The sequence below is a fragment of the Triturus cristatus genome, chromosome 10, assembly GCF_964204655.1.
Source record: "Triturus cristatus chromosome 10, aTriCri1.1, whole genome shotgun sequence".
NCBI lineage: Eukaryota > Metazoa > Chordata > Amphibia > Caudata > Salamandridae > Triturus > Triturus cristatus.
The window spans coordinates 1,160,018,598-1,160,041,196 of record NC_140593.1 but is presented as its reverse complement, the minus strand read 5'-3'; the positions used below and the strand labels follow the sequence as shown (position 1 = coordinate 1,160,041,196).

The window sequence follows — 22,599 nt, the reverse complement described above, 5'->3', positions numbered from 1 at the left end:
TCACCTCCATCATCAGACTAATACACCAAACAGCATCCTTTTGCCTCAGACATAACCCTGATGAAGCCTTGCATTGGAGGCAAAAGCGATTGGTTTGTGCATGCCCATCTATACCTCAGTATAGAGATTTCTTGGCAAAGGCTTTTTTGCAAGTAGTTTCAGTATTTCCTTTATAGCAATGGCATGCTGCAAACCAGAGCCATGTCCGTGGATGCATTTTTTGAGATTTCTTTTGTTCCTGGAGCAGGAAAGTAGTGCCACTACCTACTGTTACATTGATCTGGGAAACCATTTCAAGAAAAGTGATCACCTATCGCCACGAAGGTCGGGGATTCAACAAATTATGGAGAGTAAACCTTTGTGGCTCCTTAATCTCTCTGATGAGGTCATCTAAAGCAATGAGAGCACTCATCTGACAAAAGCACAAATGTTCTTCTTCACAAAAGCAAGAATCTGGTAAAGGAATCAGTTTTTAGGTCTACACAACCACAAGACATACTTTTGATATATTTCTGATCTCCTTATTCAAAGGGTGGAGGTGTAGATGCAGTCAAAATCATACATAAGGCTGAGTAGGGTCATTATGGGAGGCCTTCACATTATTTACCCAGTGGTGTAGCTAGATGTACTGCCGCCCTGGGCAGCCCTTAAGTTTGCTGCCCGGGTGCAGATAAGAGTGGGGGGGTTGGCGGGTGACAGGCAACTTGCTCCGGGGTGGGGGTGGGGGTTGGCAGCTGGCAGACATGACTCCCGCCGCACCCAAAAAACAGTGCTGCCCAGTGCGGACCATCCCCCCGCCCGTCCCTAGCTAAGCCACTTTTTTTACCCCTCAAGCCAGCCTTCATTAAGGTTTAGGAACATAGACTTTTCAGCTGTTCATTCAGATGGTAGTCTTTCAAGAGCAGGGCATGTAAAGTAGTCAAGCATGTTACTGTCATGTGAAAGACCATGAGGCTGACATTGTTTCATAGGCTGATTGAGCTAAGGTTGTAAGGATTTTTTGGAAAATCTCATGAGCTTTGTGAAGTTGTACAAATATGCAAAATGCATGAACTGCGAACAAAAAACATCCTGCACCTGTATGGGTAAACAACACTTTTACCCACAACATTTTCTCCACAAAAATGTTAATACAGGAAAATAATATATATATAGAGTAACCTAGAAGCCTCCATGTGTCTGGTGTGTTTACTTATCAAATACGCCCGTATTGATAGAGACGCAAATCTCAAAGAAATTGAACGCTTGAATTTTTAACTAACTAAAATTCGCAACACATCCACGAATGATACCATTGACAAAGGCATTGATGAAATGAAAACTCGCCTCTCCAAGCAAGAGACCATCATTAAGAATAGAAAAGCTTTCAAATTTGCGCGCGACAAAAGAGATTATGAACTGGGGCAAGTGTTCACGTTCGCGCGCAAATACGACTATCTGAGAAAATCCAGAAACAGTGGCAAGGAGTCCAATGACAAAGTACCACAGGCCATAGCAACCAATACAAATGCCTCCATGTCTGACCTCAGTACTCTCTTGAGCGATACCGATTCAAACACCAGTGGCGATTCTTCATCTACTAATAGAGAAGATTTAGGCCATCTAACATATGCCGAGGAAATAGATTTTTTAGCAGAGGACCGGAAAAAATCACTGAGATCTCGGAATGCCACGAGTCAATCAAACAGAAAAGAAATCACCGCAGAAGAGAGAGGCGCAAATGCAACAAGAGGCAGAGGAAGGGGGCAGCAGAGAAAGAGATGGCAACAACGCTAACATCAGTTGACAACACCATCATCAATTTAACGGATGTTGAGCTTAACAACGCAGAAAAACAATTACTAGCTCTAGGTCTCAGTTTTTGCCCCGAAAGCAACTTTAACTACAGCGAAACAAGAGTTGATGTTTTCAAATTCATCAGAAAACTTAAATTAACCAAATATTACACCATCAAAAAACAAGTTCACAGTAACGAAATATACAAAGAAAAATCAAAAGAAAAAGATAAAAATGTTTCAATTTTGAGTCAAATGATAACAAGTACTTCTAAATCATCGAACAGTCAAGAACAAACAAGCTTAGCCACTAACAAATCTGAGAACCTCGTGGCCGGCGAGCTTCAAGTTATGAAAACTCTTCATTCACTAAGTACCAATTACGAAGACCTTGATGTTACTAGTATCAACACTCAAGAACTGTCAGATTCAGAAGGTATCAATATCTCCCTCCCTGGTCAAAGTCCCTTTAAACCAACTTCCACGTTTGTTCCCATCATGCCCCGCGATGCGGTTGATATTTTTCACGATCGGGTCACTGAAGAACTCAAAAAAATTTATTTGAGACGAAATAAGCAGAAAACCAAGGGTGCCTACTCTAAACATAAACCTCGTGCATATTTTCAATTGATGAAAAAGCTAAGCACCAATCATGAGATTATTATCAACAAAAGTGACAAAGGTGGCAATATAGTATTGTGGGGCAAGAAGGAATATAAATCTGAAGCATATCGTCATCTAAACAATGAAGAATGTTACCGCAGAACTAACATCACAGAATTCAACAAAATAAACAAGAACTATAAAGATGATCTCACTATGTGGAAAAGAGATAATTTGATCAGCAAAGATGAATTCAATTTCCTACACAATTCATATCCTGTTCTTCCAACTATTTACTTTATACCCAAAGTTCACAAGGGCACAAATCCAGTACAGGGCAGACCCATCATCTCTGCCAACAAAAGCATTTTTGAAAATACTTCCCGTTACATTGATTATTATTTACAGGATTTTGTAACTCAATTACCTTCATATCTACGTGACAGCAAAGACTTCCTGTGCAAACTAAACAATCAGAGTTGGTCATCAGAGTATTGCTTAATAACATTGGACATTGCTGCACTATACACCAGCATCAGGCATAATGACGGAATCCAAGCTATTGAACACTTTCTTAATCAAAGACCTATAGAATTCTATTGCCATAATCAGATGTTGTTGTCAATGATTCGCTGGTGTCTTCTCAATAATGTGTTCACATTTGATGGTCTATTATTTCAACAATTGCAGGGAGTGGCGATGGGGGCATGCTTCTCCCCCAGCTACGCGGGCTTACACGTGGGCTGGTGGGGGGAGCATGTCCTACAGAGAGAACATGGGGAAGTGTGGAGTAAACATGTCATTCGATGGTGGCGTTATATTGACGACATTTTTGTGATTTGGCATGGTACTTATGAGGAAGCTGAGAATTTTGTTAATAGTATCAACAAGAACAACATCAATTTACAATTCACTGCAAATATAGACAATTCATCCTGTAATTTTCTTGACATCAAAGTTTACATTGAGAAAGATCGCATTGAGACATGTCTATATCGCAAGCCCTCAGCCGGGAATAGCATTTTACATGCCAAAAGTTTCCATCCTGCCCACACTATCACCAGTCTCCCCTATGGAGAATATCTACGCATACGCCGAGCATGTAGCAACCCCGTTGATTTAGATCGCCATCAAGATGATGCCACCTTGAGGTTCTTAGAGAGAAGATATAATCCTACCAAACTTAAATCAGCTAAAGATAAGGCTAACAGCAAAAACAGACTTTCATTATTAAGCAATAATGCACATTCTTCAAACACACCCACATTAAATCCAACTAATGATTCACAATGCAATCAAACCGCATGTAGGCTCATAACCACTTATAGCAGACAAGCCAAAGACATTAAGACCATTGTTAACAAACAGTGGCCTATTGTCTTGACAGATGCTACTCTCAAGCGAGTTCTTCCTATCAGGCCCACCATCACTTTCCGTAAGGCTCATTCCATGCACAGTGACTTAGTTAGATCTAGTCCTGAACTTACAACCAAAGGCAGTTGGTTATCTCCCAAATCGGGTTTTTATAAATGCAGTTCCTGCCGCGCCTGCAAATTTGGGATAACAACAACTAATTATACCACTGCCTTTTCAACGGAAAGTTACCCTATTAAAGGGCATTATACCTGCCGAACGGAATATGCGGTCTACATGTTACAATGCACCTGTGGTCTCAAGTATATCGGCAGCACCAAGTTGCCGGTTCATGCTCGCATTCTCCAGCACTTACGAGTTATCGTTAACTCGGATCCCGCATATCCAGTGGCCAGACATTTTAAAATGGTGCACGACAACAATCTGAATTGCCTCAAATACTGTGTCCTGGATTCTGTACCTAGCCAGAAAAGGGGAGGCAATCGCAAAAAGTCATTGCGACAATTGGAATCTCGCTATATCATCGAGCTAGATACCAAATACCCCCAAGGTCTCAATACAGGCGAGGATATGCACCATTTCTTGTAAATCATTATCTGGCCTATTTTTTGAGGTACAGCAATCAGTTATTGGTCATGTTTTCATACTTTATGGCCAATTAATTACCGACGTAGTTCCATTACTACTCTGTATCCTCTCTTTATATGATTATGAGTTCATCGCATCAATACCGTTTTAGACCTAATAATAATCAATAATGTCTGGGTGTTGACATATATCTGCACTTTCGTGTAATGTATATTAAAGACATGTTCTTTGATTTACTAGTACATTATAGGTGCAAACTCATTGTTTACTCTATATGTCTTACCGCATACATGGGGTTGTTTTTAAGGGGGATCCCTTCAATTAGTCATCAGCCTTAGGTACTTATACCGCGTATTTTGATTATATATATCATAGTTCCTCTCCATTTTGGAACCGGGGAATGATAAGGCTGATACCAAGATTAAACATTTTTAAACTGTTAGCACTTTTCACACATTTTACCGCACATTCTAGCACTGAGCACTTATTTTTGGCATACCTATTGTGGTACTCGTTTCATAATATCTGACAACCAGGATCTGAACATCTATTAGTATATCATCCCCAAGGAGTCATTTCAGGTGACTAATTTTAGTGTATTACCCCTAGTGCATACAGTATTTTACCCATCTAAGAACTAGTTGAGTCACCACATCAGTTGTTAATAAGGGTATTTGCACCCAGCATTACGAATTTCCATTCATTTGCACATGTTTTACTAAGATCAATTGTGGGTGTTCTTGATTAGCTAACTTATCACTCATTTTTGTCTCCATTGACACTGTATGAGTTGTTACTGTATTTAATTACTTATACTGTATATTTTTATATCTAAGGACAGATCTTATGAGTTGGCAAAACCAATGTCTATGTTCATGTGACTAGTAATTGTACTATTAGAATTTGGTATTATTTCGGGTAATTTTGATGTTGCACTCAAAAGGGAAAATACATAATATTTTAATGAATTGTGTTTTTCTAGAATCATGCCTGGTAATACGACACTAAGTTGTTTTAACATGAATCAGTACGCAATAGTATTTCTTCTATTTTCCTCAGCAATGCCATTTGATTATTTTCAGGTGTTGGTTGGTGTTTTTCCCTTTAAATATAATGTTATGCACGTAACGCTGTCATGTGAGCAAGGGCCGAGTGGCTCGAAACGCGTCATGGACTAGGCACGTAACTTATACTAAATAAACACTATTTGAAAGCATCGGCGAGTGAAGTTGTCCGTTCCTGCTGCTATGCGCCACTGCACATTGGGAAGTTTCTTTGATATATATATATATATATATATATAAATTCCAAAGTTATGCCTGTTGTCAAAGACACCACACATCGGGTGAGTATAACCAACAATTTCTTTATTTGCAGGAAGCAGCATCGCAACCAAGCCCCAGCCAACACGATGTTTTCCTCAAGCCTAACGCGTTTCATGCTAAACACTTCCTCAGGGGCTGAAAAATCAAAAGTCAATGGTGAGGCATTTTTGGTGGCAACATTTATATTCAGATCACCTCGCCTCAGTGGGCGTGGCCGAAAGCAACGGCCTCCTGGTAATCGTAGTGCTCGTCATATTTCTTGAGTAAGCAGCATCACACATTGCTCGAAATTTTGCAAGTATTTCCAAGTGGATTGTGGCCAGGCAGAGTCACTAATGCCGCTTGCTTTCCTGAAATAATGGCACCCAAGCCATAGGCAAGTTCGCCGGTTGACGAACTCGCTGGGATGCCTCGCAGCACCAGGGCAATCTTCGGCGGTTCAGGCACCAAGCCGCTAAACAACAATTAAAAAGTTATGCCTGTTGTCAAAGATGCCACACATCGGGTGAGTATAACCAACGATTTCTTTATTTGCAGGAAGCAGCATCGCAACCAAGCCCCAGCCAACACGATGTTTTCCTCAAGCCCAACGTGTTTCATGCTAAACACTTCCTCAGGGGCTGAAAAATCAAAAGTCAATGGTGAGGCATTTTTGGCGGCAACATTTATATTCAGATCACCTCGCCTCAGTGGGCGTGGCCGAAAGCAACGGCCTCCTGGTAATCATAGTGCTCGTCATATTTCTTGAGTAAGCAGCATCACACATTGCTCGAAATTTTGCAAGTATTTCCAAGTGGATTGTGGCCAGGCAGAGTCACTAATGCCGCTTGCTTTCCTGAAATAATGGTACCCCAAGCCATAGGCAAGTTTGCCGGTTGACGAACTCGCTGGAATGCCTCGCAGCACTAGGGCAATCTTCGGCAGCTCAGGCACCAAGCCGCTAAACAACAATTCCAAAGTTATGCCTGTTGTCAAAGACGCCACACATCGGGTGAGTATAACCAACGATTTCTTTATTTGCAGGAAGCAGCATCGAAACCAAGCCCCAGCCAACACAATGTTTTCCTCAAGCCCAACGCGTTTCATGCTAAACACTTCCTCAGGGGCTGAAAAATCAGAAGTCAATGGTGAGGCATTTTTGGCGGCAACATTTATATTCAGATCACCTCGCCTCAGTGGGCGTGGCCGAAAGCAACGGCCTCCTGGTAATCGTAGTGCTCGTCATATTTCTTGCCTATGGCTTGGGTGCCATTATTTCAGGAAAGCAAGCGGCATTAGTGACTCTGCCTGGCCACAATCCACTTGGAAATAGTTGCAAAATTTCGAGCAATGTGTGATGCTGCTTACTCAAGAAATATGACGAGCACTACGATTACCAGGAGGCCGTTGCTTTCGGCCACGCCCACTGAGGCAAGGTGATCTGAATATAAATGTTGCCGCCAAAAATGCCTCACCATTGACTTTTGATTTTTCAACCCCTGAGGAAGTGTTTAGCATGAAACGCGTTGGGCTTGAGGAAAACATCGTGTTGGCTGCGGCTTGGTTGCGATGCTGCTTCCTGTAAATAAAGAAATCGTTGGTTATACTCACCCGATGTGTGGCGTCTTTGACAACAGGCATGACTTTGGAATTGTTGTTTAGCGGCTTGGTGCCTGAGCCGCCGAAGATTGCCCTGGTGCTGCGAGGCATCCCAGCGAGTTCGTCAACCGGCGAACTTGCCTAGGGCTTGGGTGCCATTATTTCAGGAAAGCAAGCGGCATTAGTGACTCTGCCTGGCCACAATCCACTTGGAAATACTTGCAAAATTTCGAGCAATGTGTGATGCTGCTTACTCAAGAAATATGACGAGCACTACGATTACCAGGAGGCCGTTGCTTTCGGCCACGCCCACTGAGGCGAGGTGATCTGAATATAAATGGTGCCGCCAAAAATGCCTCACCATTGACTTTTGATTTTTCAGCCCCTGAGGAAGTGTTTAGCATGAAACGCGTTGGGCTTGAGGAAAACATCATGTTGGCTGGGGCTTGGTTGCGATGCTGCTTCCTGCAAATGAAGAAATCGTTGGTTATACTCACCCGATGTGTGGCGTCTTTGACAACAGGCATAACTTTGGAATTGTTGTTCAGCGGCTTGGTGCCTGAGCCGCCGAAGATTGCCCTGGTGCTGCGAGGCATCCCAGCGAGTTCGTCAACCGGCGAACTTGCCTATGGCTTGGGTGCCATTATTTCAGGAAAGCAAGCGGCATTAGTGACTCTGCCTGGCCACAATCCACTTGGAAATACTTGCAAAATTTCGAGCAATGTGTGATGCTGCTTACTCAAGAAATATGACGAGCACTACGATTACCAGGAGGCCGTTGCTTTCGGCCACGCCCACTGAGGCGAGGTGATCTGAATATAAATGTTGCCGCCAAAAATGCCTCACCATTGACTTTTGATTTTTCAGCCCCTGAGGAAGTGTTTAGCATGAAACGCGTTGGGCTTGAGGAAAACATCGTGTTGGCTGGGGCTTGGTTGCGATGCTGCTTCCTGCAAATAAAGAAATCGTTGGTTATACTCACCCGATGTGTGGCGTCTTTGACAACAGGCATAACTTTGGAATTGTTGTTCAGCGGCTTGGTGCCTGAGCCGCCGAAGATTGCCCTGGTGCTGCGAGGCATCCCAGTGAGTTCGTCAACCGGCGAACTTGCCTATGGCTTGGGTGCCATTATTTCAGGAAAGCAAGCGGCATTAGTGACTCTGCCTGGCCACAATCCACTTGGAAATAGTTGCAAAATTTCGAGCAATGTGTGATGCTGCTTACTCAAGAAATATGACGAGCACTACGATTACCAGGAGGCCGTTGCTTTCGGCCACGCCCACTGAGGCAAGGTGATCTGAATATAAATGTTGCCGCCAAAAATGCCTCACCATTGACTTTTGATTTTTCAGCCCCTGAGGAAGTGTTTAGCATGAAACGCGTTGGGCTTGAGGAAAACATCGTGTTGGCTGCGGCTTGGTTGCGATGCTGCTTCCTGTAAATAAAGAAATCGTTGGTTATACTCACCCGATGTGTGGCGTCTTTGACAACAGGCATAACTTTGGAATTGTTGTTTAGCGGCTTGGTGCCTGAGCCGCCGAAGATTGCCCTGGTGCTGCGAGGCATCCCAGCGAGTTCGTCAACCGGCGAACTTGCCTATGGCTTGGGTGCCATTATTTCAGGAAAGCAAGCGGCATTAGTGACTCTGCCTGGCCACAATCCACTTGGAAATACTTGCAAAATTTCGAGCAATGTGTGATGCTGCTTACTCAAGAAATATGACGAGCACTACGATTACCAGAAGGCCGTTGCTTTCGGCCACGCCCACTGAGGCGAGGTGATCTGAATATAAATGGTGCCGCCAAAAATGCCTCACCATTGACTTTTGATTTTTCAGCCCCTGAGGAAGTGTTTAGCATGAAACGCGTTGGGCTTGAGGAAAACATCGTGTTGGCTGGGGCTTGGTTGCGATGCTGCTTCCTGCAAATAAAGAAATCGTTGGTTATACTCACCCGATGTGTGGCGTCTTTGACAACAGGCATAACTTTGGAATTGTTGTTCAGCGGCTTGGTGCCTGAGCCGCCGAAGATTGCCCTGGTGCTGCGAGGCATCCCAGCGGGTTCGTCAACCGGCGAACTTGCCTATGGCTTGGGTGCCATTATTTCAGGAAAGCAATCGGCATTAGTGACTCTGCCTGGCCACAATCCACTTGGAAATACTTGCAAAATTTCGAGCAATGTGTGATGCTGCTTACTCAAGAAATATGACGAGCACTACGATTACCCAGAGGCCGTTGCTTTCGGCCACGCCCACTGAGGCGAGGTGATCTGAATATAAATGTTGCCGCCAAAAATGCCTCACAATTGACTTTTGATTTTTCAGCCCCTGAGGAAGTGTTTAGCATGAAACGCGTTGGGCTTGAGGAAAACATTGTGTTGGCTGGGGCTTGGTTGCGATGCTGCTTCCTGCAAATAAACAAATCGTTGGTTATACTCACCCGATGTGTGGCGTCTTTGACAACAGGCATAACTTTGGAATTGTTATATATATATATATATATATATATATAAATATATATATATATATATATATATATATATATATATAAATATATATATATATATAAATATATATAAATATATATATATATATATATATATATTCACTTAAAAAACCATAGGTTTCACACATGTTATAGTTAGCTGGACATTTCCCTCGTAAAAAACCAATGAAATTCCCCCGTTATAGTTAGTGCAGGCAACTATAACTCACGCGACCGCAATCCTCTGCTGATGACGTCAGATATTACATCACTGTATTTAGACACCTATTTACCCATGTCTTCTTTCATTAATCTTTAGCTATACAAATATTACAAATATTTATTTTCCAGAAAGACACATATGTAATCAGTGATGTAATATCTGACGTCATCAGCAGAGGATTGTGGTCGCGTGAGTTATAGTTGCCTGCACTAACTATAACGGGGGAATTTCATTGGTTTTTTACGAGGGAAATGTCCAGCTAACTATAACATGTGTGAAACCTATGGTTTTTTAAGTGAATTTGCAAGGTTTTTTACATGCTAATTCCTAACTATAACGTGTATGTAACCTATGTTTTTTTATGTGAATTTGTACGTTTTTTTAAATGCTAAGTTATGTATTTTTTTTTTTTCAGGTTTTTCACCGTGCGCGTACCGTGCGCGCACGGTGAGCTTCGCGCACCGTGCGCGCGCTGTGGAGATTCGGTGCGCTTCGCGCACCGAACACCCACGATGCGTTGTGCGTGCCGCGCGCGTACGGTGCGCGCACCTCGCGCTTTTTCGAAAACAAAATACGTTTTATTCACCCTGGGGGGTCCGTCAGTGACCCCCTGACAAAGACTAGGGGGTCAGGAACTGTCCACCCTTCCCCCTTTTCATGTTCTCCACCTTTGTTTTTCACTGCCTCAGACTGCGAGAGACAAAATGGCGGCCGACACTTCCGGATTTCCACCGATTCGAATGTTTACTGACATCTAACAACCAATCAGAATTGCGCTCGCGCACGGCAGCGTGCGCGTACGGTATGCTTACCGTACTCGCACGGTGCGCGCTTATAGATATATATGTACTTTTAACTGAAATATTCTCAGGATCTACTGAACAGATTGACCCCAGATATTCAAAAGGCACATCCCTGACCTGAGGACTACCTCTTTCCCAAATTTCAAATAATTCTGTTCAGCCGTTCGGGCTGTACCTTGGACTAAAGGTCCCTATGGAAAAATGCATGTGGAAAACGCGTTTTGGGACCCCCCTTTTTTCTCGGCCCCTGCTTGACTAATCACCCCGAGACTTTTAGGGTAGGAGCGGAGCGGAGCGCCCCACCTATTTTGAAAAATTCGCGAGGATTCGTCAACCGGCGCCAAAGTTATTCAAAATAGAATTTTCAGATTTCCTATGGAAACACGGTCCTAACTATAACTATCTACTGGCGACCGCCAGTAGATAATAATCTTCTGGCGGTCGCCAGTAGATAGTTATAGTTAGGACCGTGTTTCCATAGGAAATCTGAAAATTCTATTTTGAATAACTTTGGCCCCGGTTGGCGGATCCTCGCGAAATTTTCAAAACTAATGGGGCGCTCCGCTCAGCTCCTGCCCTGGAAGTCTCGGGGTGATTCGTCAAGCGGGGGCTGAGAAAAAAGGGGGTTCCCAAAACGCGTTTTCCCCATGCATTTTCCCATAGGACCTTTAGTCGAAGGTACAGCCCGAACGGCTGAACAGAATTACTTGAAATTTGGCAAAGAGGTAGTCCTCAGGTCAGAGATGTGCCTTTTGCATATATGGTGTCAATCTGTTCAGTAGTTCCTGAGAAAATTGCAGTTAAAAGTACATAAATATCTGCAGGCGCGCACCGTGCGCGCACGGTGCGCGCACGGTGCCGTGCGCGAGCGTAATTCTGATTGGTGGTTACATGTCAGTCAACATTCGAATCGGTCAAAATCAGGAAGTGTTGTCCGCCATTTTGTGTGTGACAGTGAAAAAGAAAGGTGGAGAACGTGAAAAGGGGGCAGGGTACAGAGTTCCTGACCCCCTAGCTTTTGTCAGGGGGTCCCTGAAGGACCATGAAGGGTGAAAAAAACATTTTATTTTATTTTTTTAAATCACGGGGTGCGCTCATGGTGCGCGCACGGCGAAAAGAAATCATTAAAAAAAAAAGAATTAAAAATCAAATTTAAGTGTTTAGATGTTAGGTGGCTCTAAAAAGAGCCGTTGTGTTAATTGAGGAACAGAGGAACTAAAAAATGACAAAAATTATAAGGTGCTGCACGTATGCTGCTGTATCTTGGTCTCTATTAGGGGAACGCTGGTGTTCCCATAAGAGAGAAGAGCATTGCACGCATTGCACCGTATATGCACCCTCTTAAACAGAGGGTGTATATCCAGAGGAACAGAAGCAGGTGAAGCTGCCACCGCAGATGAAGTGCTCGGCGGAGCTGCCGATGATGTGCTCGGTGGAGCTGCTGCGGATGTGCTCGGCTGAGCTGCTGGAGGGTTTTCTCTAACAGCTCGAGCATAAGCCACAGGATGCACATCTCTAACGTGCCTGATCATAGTGAAGATACTAAAAGAGTATTACTTTTTAGGATCTCCTATTGATAAGACACCATTACAAATAGTGCAGGTGACTTTTGGAGCATTCAACTTCTTCTACCCCTCTGGAAAAGTGAAAAATTGCCATATAAAATAGTTTTTCTGTTTCCTCTGTCTCTGTGGCACAAGGGTCTCCTGCTCACTCCCAGAAGATGACTGCTGCTCTGCCATTCTCAAGTACTGGAGTACTGGAAAAGCTGCTCAGCTCCTTCTCCCAGGGAATCAGAAGTAATAATGAGGGGAGTGGGTGTGGTGTTGGAAGTTTCTGGAACTGAAACTACTATAAACCAATGAAAAGTGTTGTTTCTTAATCACATGACCTGAAACTACTATAAACCAATGAAAAGTGTTGTTTCTAAATCACATGACTTGCCGTGCGCGCACGGTGCGCACACGGTGCGCGCAAGGAGCACGCACGCATGCGCGTATGGAGCACACGCGTGTACGCGCACGGAGCACGCATGCATGCGTGCATGCGCGTACGGAGCATGCGCGTACGGAGCACGCACGACGTACGCATGCGCACGTGGAGCATGTACGCATGCGCACACGGAGCACGTACGCATGCGTGCATGGTGCGCACAAGGTGCGCGCACGGTCAAAAACACTTAAAAAGAAAAAAAAAATAATAATTAAAAGTGTTTAGAAGTTTATAGAAGATATTAACTATGCTGTTCAACTCTATCCAAATTAAAACAAGAAAAAAACTGAGCTATTCCATATTACAGGATAAAGTTAATCTATAACTACATATATAGGTAGCTTATTGTAAAATAAATATTTAAAAAATATAATAATACATTCATAAATTAGCATTTAAAAAACCTTGCAAATTCACTTAAAAAACCATAGGTTTCACACACGTTATAGTTAGGAATTAGCATTTAAAAAACCTTGCAAATTCACTAAAAAAACATAAGTTTCACACACGATATAGTTAGGAATTAGCATTTAAAAAACCTTGCAAATTCACTGAAAAAACCATAGGTTTCACACACGTTATAGTTATGAATTAGCATTTAAAAAACCTTGCAAATTCACTGAAAAAACCATAGGTTTCACACATGTTATAGTTAGCTGGACATTTCACTCGTAAAAAAACAATGAAATTCCCCCGTTATAGTTAGTTCAGCTAACTATAACTCGCGCGCCCGCAATCCACTGCTGATGACGTCACATATTACATCACTCATGACATGGTCAGTGACATCACTCATGACATCACTGATGACATCTCAAATGACATCACTGATGACATCACTGATGACGTCAAGTATATGATAAATTACCACATCTTCTCACACCCTAATATAACCTTTGATACACCGACTCAAAATTTAAGAGTTCCATTCTCAAAACCATACATACTGCAATACCAATAACTACATACCCACTTATTAACTCTTAGGTTTACATACACCTCCACTCATTCACCTGTACAGTCACTCATACTTACAGTCACTCCATACAATACTATCATATGCATTTATACACCTATATAGACACTCACACACTACCAATCATCCATAGAGGTACTCTCACAGCTACTCAGTCATGCAAATAATCACACTCCCATTTACTCACCTATGCGGTTATACACACTCAAGTTCACTTACTCATAAAAATAGTATCACATTCTTACGCTCTTATAGAATCATTGATACAAGCACACAGTCATCCATACAGTCAGTCTCACAATCACACACTCTCACATCTACCCACTTATATACTCTTACACGCATATATACTGCCTTTCACATATGTAGTTAGTCACAAATGTACCACTGAGATATACATTCAATCCCTAACACACCCATACATACACTCACTCAACCATACAGTCCATCACAGATGCACTCTTAAAACCATGCACCCATAGAATCACCCACTCACACATCTATGCATAGAGTCACACACACCCTACCCACACAAACACTCAGGAACCCATACAGATACTGAGACAAGCAATCAATAACTCATATAGACACTTGTATAGGTATTCACAAAACCATGCCGCCACTTATACACCAACATACAGACACATATAAACATTTACACAGTTTAGTCACTAGTCTGCAGTAAGATACATTTAATGACTCACTTATAGAGTCAGTTACGCGCCACAGAAAATCATCCATTTACACACTTGTACACCCACTCATTCTTCAACAGGCCTTTCCCTATATATATTAAACATATTAAAATTGTTCAGAAACACATACTCAATGGATGATGTCATCAGTGATGTCATTTGAGATGTCATCAGTGATGTCATGAGTGATGTCACTGACCATGTCATGAGTGATGTAATATGTGACTTCATCAGCAGTGGATTGCGGGCGCGCGAATTATAGTTAGCTGAACTAACTATAACGAGGGAATTTCATTGGTTTTTTACGAGTGAAATGTCCAGCTAACTATAACATGTGTGAAACCTATGGTTTTTTCAGTGAATATATATATACATATAGATAGATAGATAGATAGATAGATAGATAGATAGATAGATAGATAGATAGATAGATAGATAGATAGATAGATAGATAGATAGATAGATAGATAGATAGATAGATAGATAGATAGATAGATAGATATATTGGGTTTTTTCATGTTCGTTCCTCTAGAACTCATGTTTGAGCCCCATTCAACCACACCCGGGCGCTGTGGCCAAACACAACCCAAAATAATATTTTCTTTTTTTTTTTACCCCTTTGGCGGGAGAATGCACTATATTTTTAAAGCACAATTTTTGCTTCTGAATCAGAATTACGTATTGAAATCTGTCTCGCTATATGGAGGAGTCAAATGAAAGCATTTTACCTACAACCATGATTTATGGGCACCACATCATAGAGAATATCAATATGGGTGACCAGTGGAAACTCACAGTGTGAGTGTCACCTTGAAAGAATAAATTGCACACTTATCAGATAGTGTAAGGGCACCAATGTATGAGCACAGATGGGCCTGCATGGAATTTCCTTCCCTGTATCTTTTGGAACTGATCTTGCCTTGCCCATATATTCAGGGAATGTGATGTTGCTGAGAGTGGTACCCATTGATAAACATGGGTTTCCCGACTTTACAACTAATTTTCCAGATCCTGGATTCATATTCCTACATGCCCAGTGTTGCACCCTAGGAGCATAAACAACAAACTTGTGGTACTGGCCCTAAGGACTCATGGAAGATCTGAGGTGGCTATATACAAAGATCTAGTTGCCTGTAACTCACTTACCTTATGACACTGATGTCATCAGGGACTGTCCTTGGAAAGTTCAAGAAGGGGAAACTTCCTGCCTTTTGATAGAGGGAACCCAGGCGTGAAAATCCTAAATTCAACAAGAAATAAATGTGTCCATGGGGATTGGCGGGACTGGCATTAGTCATCACTGGAACCCTAAGAAGTGGGTTTGCTCTCACTTTGCCAGCTGTCTGGCCAGAGGAGAAGCTAAGCTACTGCTGCAGAAACATCAATGTCTGGAGAGGACAAATGAGAGCAGCTCATCACATGATCTATTTGTTTTCCACAGGAGGACTGAGAGAATTGGCCACAAGTGTGACATTCTTTCGAATGCTCTTTGGACTCTTACCATTTTAGCTGCCTGATGTCTATCGGACTCCCTATCTGCTGGTGTACCACTGAACATACCACCAGCAAATCAAATTGCTGTCTATGCACCAAAGGCTTTAAAACAAGTACTATTGTTCTTACTACTGTTTTGCTCTAAAGAGGGACAGGGGGGTTTGGGTTTGCTCCTTGGAACACAAGCTATTCATCGATTTGCTTGGTTGGAGATGTGGAGCTCATAGCAAGACATTTTCACTCAACCTACTTTGCTACTATTTCCCCAATCTTCCTTTCACTTTGGCCCTACATATATTGCCACATTCGCTACTTTTCAACTGCAACGACTTCCATCTTGTGTACACAATTATGGCCTCTTTTTGGGAAAGGAAATGCACTCCTATAGAGGGAAAATACATACATGATTGCACTGTGCATTTTCTTACTTGCTATACCTGTTATTCTTCTCTTATAGTATGATTAAACGGTTTATCTGTTCTCTTGGTATGTTTTCCTGTTCTAAAAACAGGAAGAGGGATATTGTGCCTGATGTTCTCCTCACTCCTTAATATCAGCCTGACCTCTCGCCTATTTGCAGCCCTTTCTCTTTATGCTAGTGAAGTGGACTCCCGTATACCCCACTCAAGATTGAGATCATTGAACTAAAGCTCATTGGTTTATTACATTTTCTCCTATACCTTTCCACATGTGCCCAAAAATTACGCCAACTTCTGAGTTATGCTCATTGCATAATTTAGCATAATTTTTATGTATTTTCGCTCAATTATACTACAACAAATTATGCTCACCCCTGCCATTTATTCCGGAGATATGTGGCTGTTTACCTAGAATACACTAAAGACACCACTTGCTGCTGAGAGTATCATGTTCACAGGCTATGTCTGCTTCTGTTGTAACCCCCAATCAGCAATATGACAATACATGGCCCGATTCACAGAACCAGTCTGAGGCAAAATCCTAGACTTACTACTCACGGTATTCAGAGAATGCACTTACGACTGTCCTAAGTTTACGTCCGCACTCGGGCCGGAATTTCCGCACCCGGAGCGGAAGCTCCGCACCTGGATTGGAAGCTCCGCACCCGGAGCGGAATTTCCACCATCAGGCCGGAATCTCCTCTTCCGGGCCTGAATACCCACAGTGCATCAGACATAGTCAATTAACACCAGATTGTGGGTATTCCGGCCCGGAAGCGGAGATTCAGGCCCGATGGTGCAAATTCTGCTCCGGGTGTGGAGCTTCCACTCCAGATGTGGAGCTTCCGCTCCGGGTGTGGAAATTCCGGCACGAGTGCGGACGTAAACTTAGGACAGTCGTAAGTGCATTCTCTCAAAACCATGAGTAGTCAGTTTAGGATTTTGTTTCAGACTGGTTCTGTGAATCGGGCCATCAGATAATAAAAGTACTTGGAATGTGGAACCATGGAGAGTCGTTTCCACAACCGACCAGCAAACTACCTAGTTCTTGTAGCTTTCAGTCACCTGCATCATCAGCCTCATACACCAAACAGCATCCTTTTGCCTCAGACATAACCCTGATGAAGCCTTGCATTGGAAGCAAAAGCGATTGGTTTGTTCATGCCCATCTATACCTCAGTATAGAGATTTCTTGGCAACGCTTTTTTGCAAGTAGTTTCAGTATTTCCTTTATCGCAATGGCATGCTGCAAACCAGAGCCATGTCTGTGGATGCATTTTTTGAGATTTCTTTTGTTCCTGGAGCAGGAAAGTACTACTGTTGCATTGATCTGGGAAAACATTTCAAGAAAATTGATCACCTATCGCCACGAAGGTCGGGGATTCAACAAATTATGGAGAGTAAACCTTTGTGGCTCCTTAATCTCTCTGATGAGGTCATCTAAAGCAATGAGAGCACTCATCTGACAAAAGCACAAATGTACAAGCAAATGTACAAGCAAGAATCTGGTAAAGGAATCAGTTTTTAGGTCTACACAACCACAAGACATACTTTTGATATATTTCTGATCTCTTTATTCAAAGGGTGGAGGTGTAGATGCAGTAAGAATTCACATTTTTTACCCAGTGGCGTAGCTAGATGTACTTCTGCCTTGAGCAGCCCTTAAGTTCGCTGCCCGGGTGCCGGTAAGAGTGGGGGGGGGTTGGCGGGTGACGGGCGACTTGCTCCGGGATGGGGGTTGGCAGCTGGCAGACATGACTCCCGCCGCACCCAAAAACCAGTGCTGCCCGGTGCGGACCATCCCCCCGCCCTTCCCTAGCTAGGCCACTTTTTTTACCCCTCAAGCCAGCCTTCATTAAGGTTTAGGAACATAGACTTTTCAGCTGTTCATTCAGATGGTAGTCTTTCAAGAGCTGAGCATGTAAAGTAGTCAAGCATGTTACTGTCATGTGAAAGACCATGAGGCTGACATTGTTTCATAGGCTGGTTGTAAGGATTTTAAGGAAAATCTCATGAGCTTTGTGAAGTTGTACAAATATGCAAATTGCATGAACTGCGAAGAAAAAAATCCTGCACCTGTATGGGTAAACAACACTTTTACCCACAACATTTTCTCCACAGAAATGTTAATACAGGAAAATTCTTCAGAAATATATCTTGCACGGACATTGATGTAGACGTAAAGTTTGTCCAAGTACACAATTCAAAACCTCAAACAGTTGTGAAGAGGCTCGTCCACACTAATATTTCATGGCAAATTATATTTATGGGTATGCTATTTCACATGCATCAACAACGACCTGGTTGGGGGCCCAAGACCAGATCTAGATAGAGTTTGGACTTAGTGTGAATTGCATGTTACATTCCATTGCTTGAACATTTTGTAACTGAAGGGTAAATGGGCAGGTTATACTCTACTAAGGTGATGTGAACAGTGTAATTCTCCACACCAGACACCGCCTGACAATATGCTACTTAATATTCTTCCAAGAGCACATGCCAGGCCCATCTGGGACACACATCTGTTTCTGGTCCTGGTCGCTGACTTCTGGCTGAAGATCATTCCAGTGATCAAGAACACAATAGTTCTTTTTGGAAACTTCCCTGTATCTGGAAATCTAGGAAATAAATGCAAAAATATATCACTGTCCTGCTTCATCAAAGTACATTAGCACAAGTTGTGATACTGTTTAGCCATTCACTCTTAATACCTATTGCAGATTAGCCTTAAAACACATTTATTATCCAACTAAATAATTGCCCATTCTACAGGAAATATTATTCAAAATCTTAGCAATTAGGATACACAGGGTCTTTGCTAAAATAATATGCAGCCTATCAGCCATGTTCCCATTTTAAAGATACTTATTTAATAAGTAAATCTGCTGTACTCAACGTATAGTCTTAGCCCCATCCATGGCCTCTCAATCCTGTCCTGTCACCCCCCTCCTGCCCCTCCCTTCTCCCACTCCTCTTCCTCTCTTTATCCCCATAACCTGATCTTTATGCGCCTCCATCTCCCTTCTCCGCTCTACCTCCCTTAACCTCCTCTCTCCTACCCTGACCTGTCATCCCTCTCTCTATCCCTCTTCCATCTCCTCATACACTTTCTCTCCACCTTCACCTCCTCCTTGACTTCACACCATCACCTGGCCTTTAAACCCACCTCCCACCCACTCTTCTCCTTCCACGTGCTCCCCTACCGCACTCTCTCTATGACGCGCCCTCTCACACCCGGCCCCCTCTCCTGGCCTCCCACCCTCCGCCCCCTTCCAATCCACTCCCCACTTTCCACTGCTCTCCGGTCCCTCTTCTCTGTCCCTGTCTGCTCTCTCCCCTCTGTCCCTTTTCCCCAATCCCTGTTTCCACACCACTGGAACTCTTTAACTGTACTGGACACAGTTTCAAATTGTATTGATTTTTGTGTTATTTTCCTCCAGTCCCAGTCCCTTCTCTCTGTGTCCGCTCCCATTCCCCTCTCTTCCCCCTCTCGCACTACCCCACTACTGGAGGATGAAACTAGATGATTAAAAGAATAAAAGGTTTTTTTAGGACAGCATGTTTTTGGTAGTAAAGTTACTATGCAATCTAAAGCTGCCTTTATGGACTCAGTAAAAATAGTTTTTTCCTAAGAAAATTGTTAATGTCTTCTTAAGTTGAATGGATGCATTACCATCCACTTGTATTAGCACCTGAAAATAAAAGAGCCATTATTACAAAGTACCAGATATAGCGCCATTTTTTATGTCTTTTACAAACACTGTAATTATTGGTCTGACTAGACATCAAAACTGTGTGGCAGATATTTTGCCACTGCTTTTTTTTTTTTAAATACAAAACGTGGGCTTTGTCTGAGTACAAATTTCTCACTTTATGATAGTAGCTGTTTGGTGTATTTATTAGGGGTGGGCAATAAATTCTGCTCCACCATTGGAGTTTGCGGAGTTTGACACCCTCTGCATTACGCTTGTAACATTAAGTTTGAGAGCAAGAATTTGCATCTCTTAGCGTAATTTGGAAGGCTTGCCCAATAAAAGCAACACATTCTGCATAGTAACCAAATGATTTCTCGAAGGATGATCAAAATAAGTATGTAAATGCATTATAATATTTGTATTTTCAATTGGAGTTTCATAGAACCACTTTCCAAAATTCTTAACTGCTCTAACATTCAAAACCATATGTATGCCGATGACACTCAATTGTATTTGAGAATTTCCATGCCAGATGACATAAAAACTCTAAACTGTGTGCTGCAAAAAACTCAAAAATGGTTAACTCATAATCATCTTTTGCTTAATCTCAAGACAGAATTCCTCCTGATTGCCCACCACAATCACTCTGCACCTACTCAAGTCTGGTTCAAACAACTCACAGCTCTTAACTGCATCCCTCATGTTGTTGACTGTGCGAGATCTTTAGGCATAACTCTGGACAAATGCAAGATTACATCAGTGCAACTACAGGGGGAGCCAATAATCTGCTAAACGTATTAAGGGAAATCAAGCCATTCTTACCTCATGAGGACATTCAGTCTGCGGTCCAATCCCTAGTTAGCTCACGCTTGGAGTATGGAATGGCAACCCTAGCTGGGTTACCTAAAGCTATATTGGCAACTCTAAGAGCCACTCCGAACTCTATGGCCAGACTCATCACTGGTTCCAGAAAACATGACCACATCACACCAGACCTAATTCAACTAAACTGGCTATCTATTGAAGCAAGGATCTGTTGCGAGATTGCCTGCCTGATGCACAAAGTTATTCACTACAACACCCCTGTTTACCTGGCAAAAAAACTTGAACTATCGGGTTCAAATCGGACCCTAAAAAGCTCTAACACCCTACTGTTGAAACCTCCCACAACGCAAAACCTGTCCCAAACCATGTGCAGATCTAACCCACCAACATACTCTACATCCACTCCCTGCTGCTCAAAGAGGAAGTCATCCTCCTATTGTATTGAGCAGCAATCATTCAGTCAGATGGAGTACCAATGGTCAGACCACAACACAAACATCAACCACTTTCTCAACCATAATTAATCAGCCTCCAGCAAAAATAACACATTAGTAGAAAATTGCATCTATTTTGGATTAAAAAGAAGAAGAGTTGTGTCAAATAGTAGGCCTTTGTGACTTAGGGATGATGTCAAACATTGGAGGTTACTACCATTATCACTGCTTGGTCAAGCGGCCCTGTATAAAATGCTAGCACTGCCACGATTCCTCTACCTACTCCAAAACTGCCCATACTATGTCCCTGACTCCTATTTTAATAGTGTTGAGGCGGAGGTCCATACATTACTATGGGATGGAGGGACACCGCGGATTGCCTTAGAGAAACTAACGAAGGGGTGGTTTGACGGAGGCATCGCACTACCAGACATACGGCTTTATTATTGGGCATCACAATTGGTAGCGGTTAACCATTGGCTATACAGTCTTCCGACGAACCCGGCATACAGGTTAGAGTGGTATCAGATCGGACAAGAGGGGTATCTGGGAGCCCTATATACCAGACCCCGCAAAGGGAGATATCTCCCAGATACCCCTTTTGTTCCGATCTGATACTGCTCTAACCTGTATGCCGGGTTCGTCGGAAACGACGCCGCTATGGTCCTCTCAACAACTGGGGCTGCTTTGCTATCACGCGGGGTTTGACAGATGGGACACCATAGGAATATCTACTATTGGCAATCTCCTAAAGAAGGGCAAGATACTTACCTTTAAGGACTTACAAGTTCAATATGAATTGACACCGGGTGAGATGTTTCGGTACCTACAAATTCATCATGCGCTTAACACAGCTCTCACAGATCTGACAATCATACCAGATGCGTCCCCCTTGGAGGATCGACTCTTATCAGAACCTCTCCTGACCAAGGCCATCTCTCTTACATACCGTAAGTTATGTAATAATACACCAGACCCCTTTCACATTCTCAGGGACAAATAGCACACAGACTTGGGACAGATCGAGGTGGAAGACTGGCAAACCCCCCTGATGTTCCCAAGGGAGGCGGCCATAAACCACAGTTTTCGGTTGATCCAACTAAAAGACTTACATAGGACATACCTCACAGGTGTGACATTAGCTATGATAGGGACCAGGCAAGATGCACTTTGCCTGCGTGGATGTAACCAAGCGGCCACATGTTATCATATACTATGGGATTGCCCCCTGATTCGACACTTATGGGAAAGGTCCACAGAAAAGATGCGGGATGCACTAGGGAAACAAATCGCTTTAACACCATCACTGGGGATTCTG

General features: G+C 42.9%; 1 protein-coding gene across 5 annotated transcripts in view; it reads right to left on the bottom strand.

Moving 5' to 3' along the window:
* Positions 1–17,890: 17,890 nt before the first annotated feature.
* Positions 17,891–22,599, bottom strand: part of LOC146796821 (metalloproteinase inhibitor 4-like) — a 334,973-nt gene continuing 330,264 nt past the window's right edge. For all 5 annotated transcript variants that reach the window (XM_085629555.1, XM_085629552.1, XM_085629554.1 and 2 more), the window contains one exon: positions 17,891–18,945. In XM_085629555.1, coding sequence (XP_085485681.1) covers positions 18,799–18,945 — 147 coding nt within the window. In that variant the 3' untranslated portion in view covers positions 17,891–18,798. The remainder of the gene's footprint in view (positions 18,946–22,599) is intronic.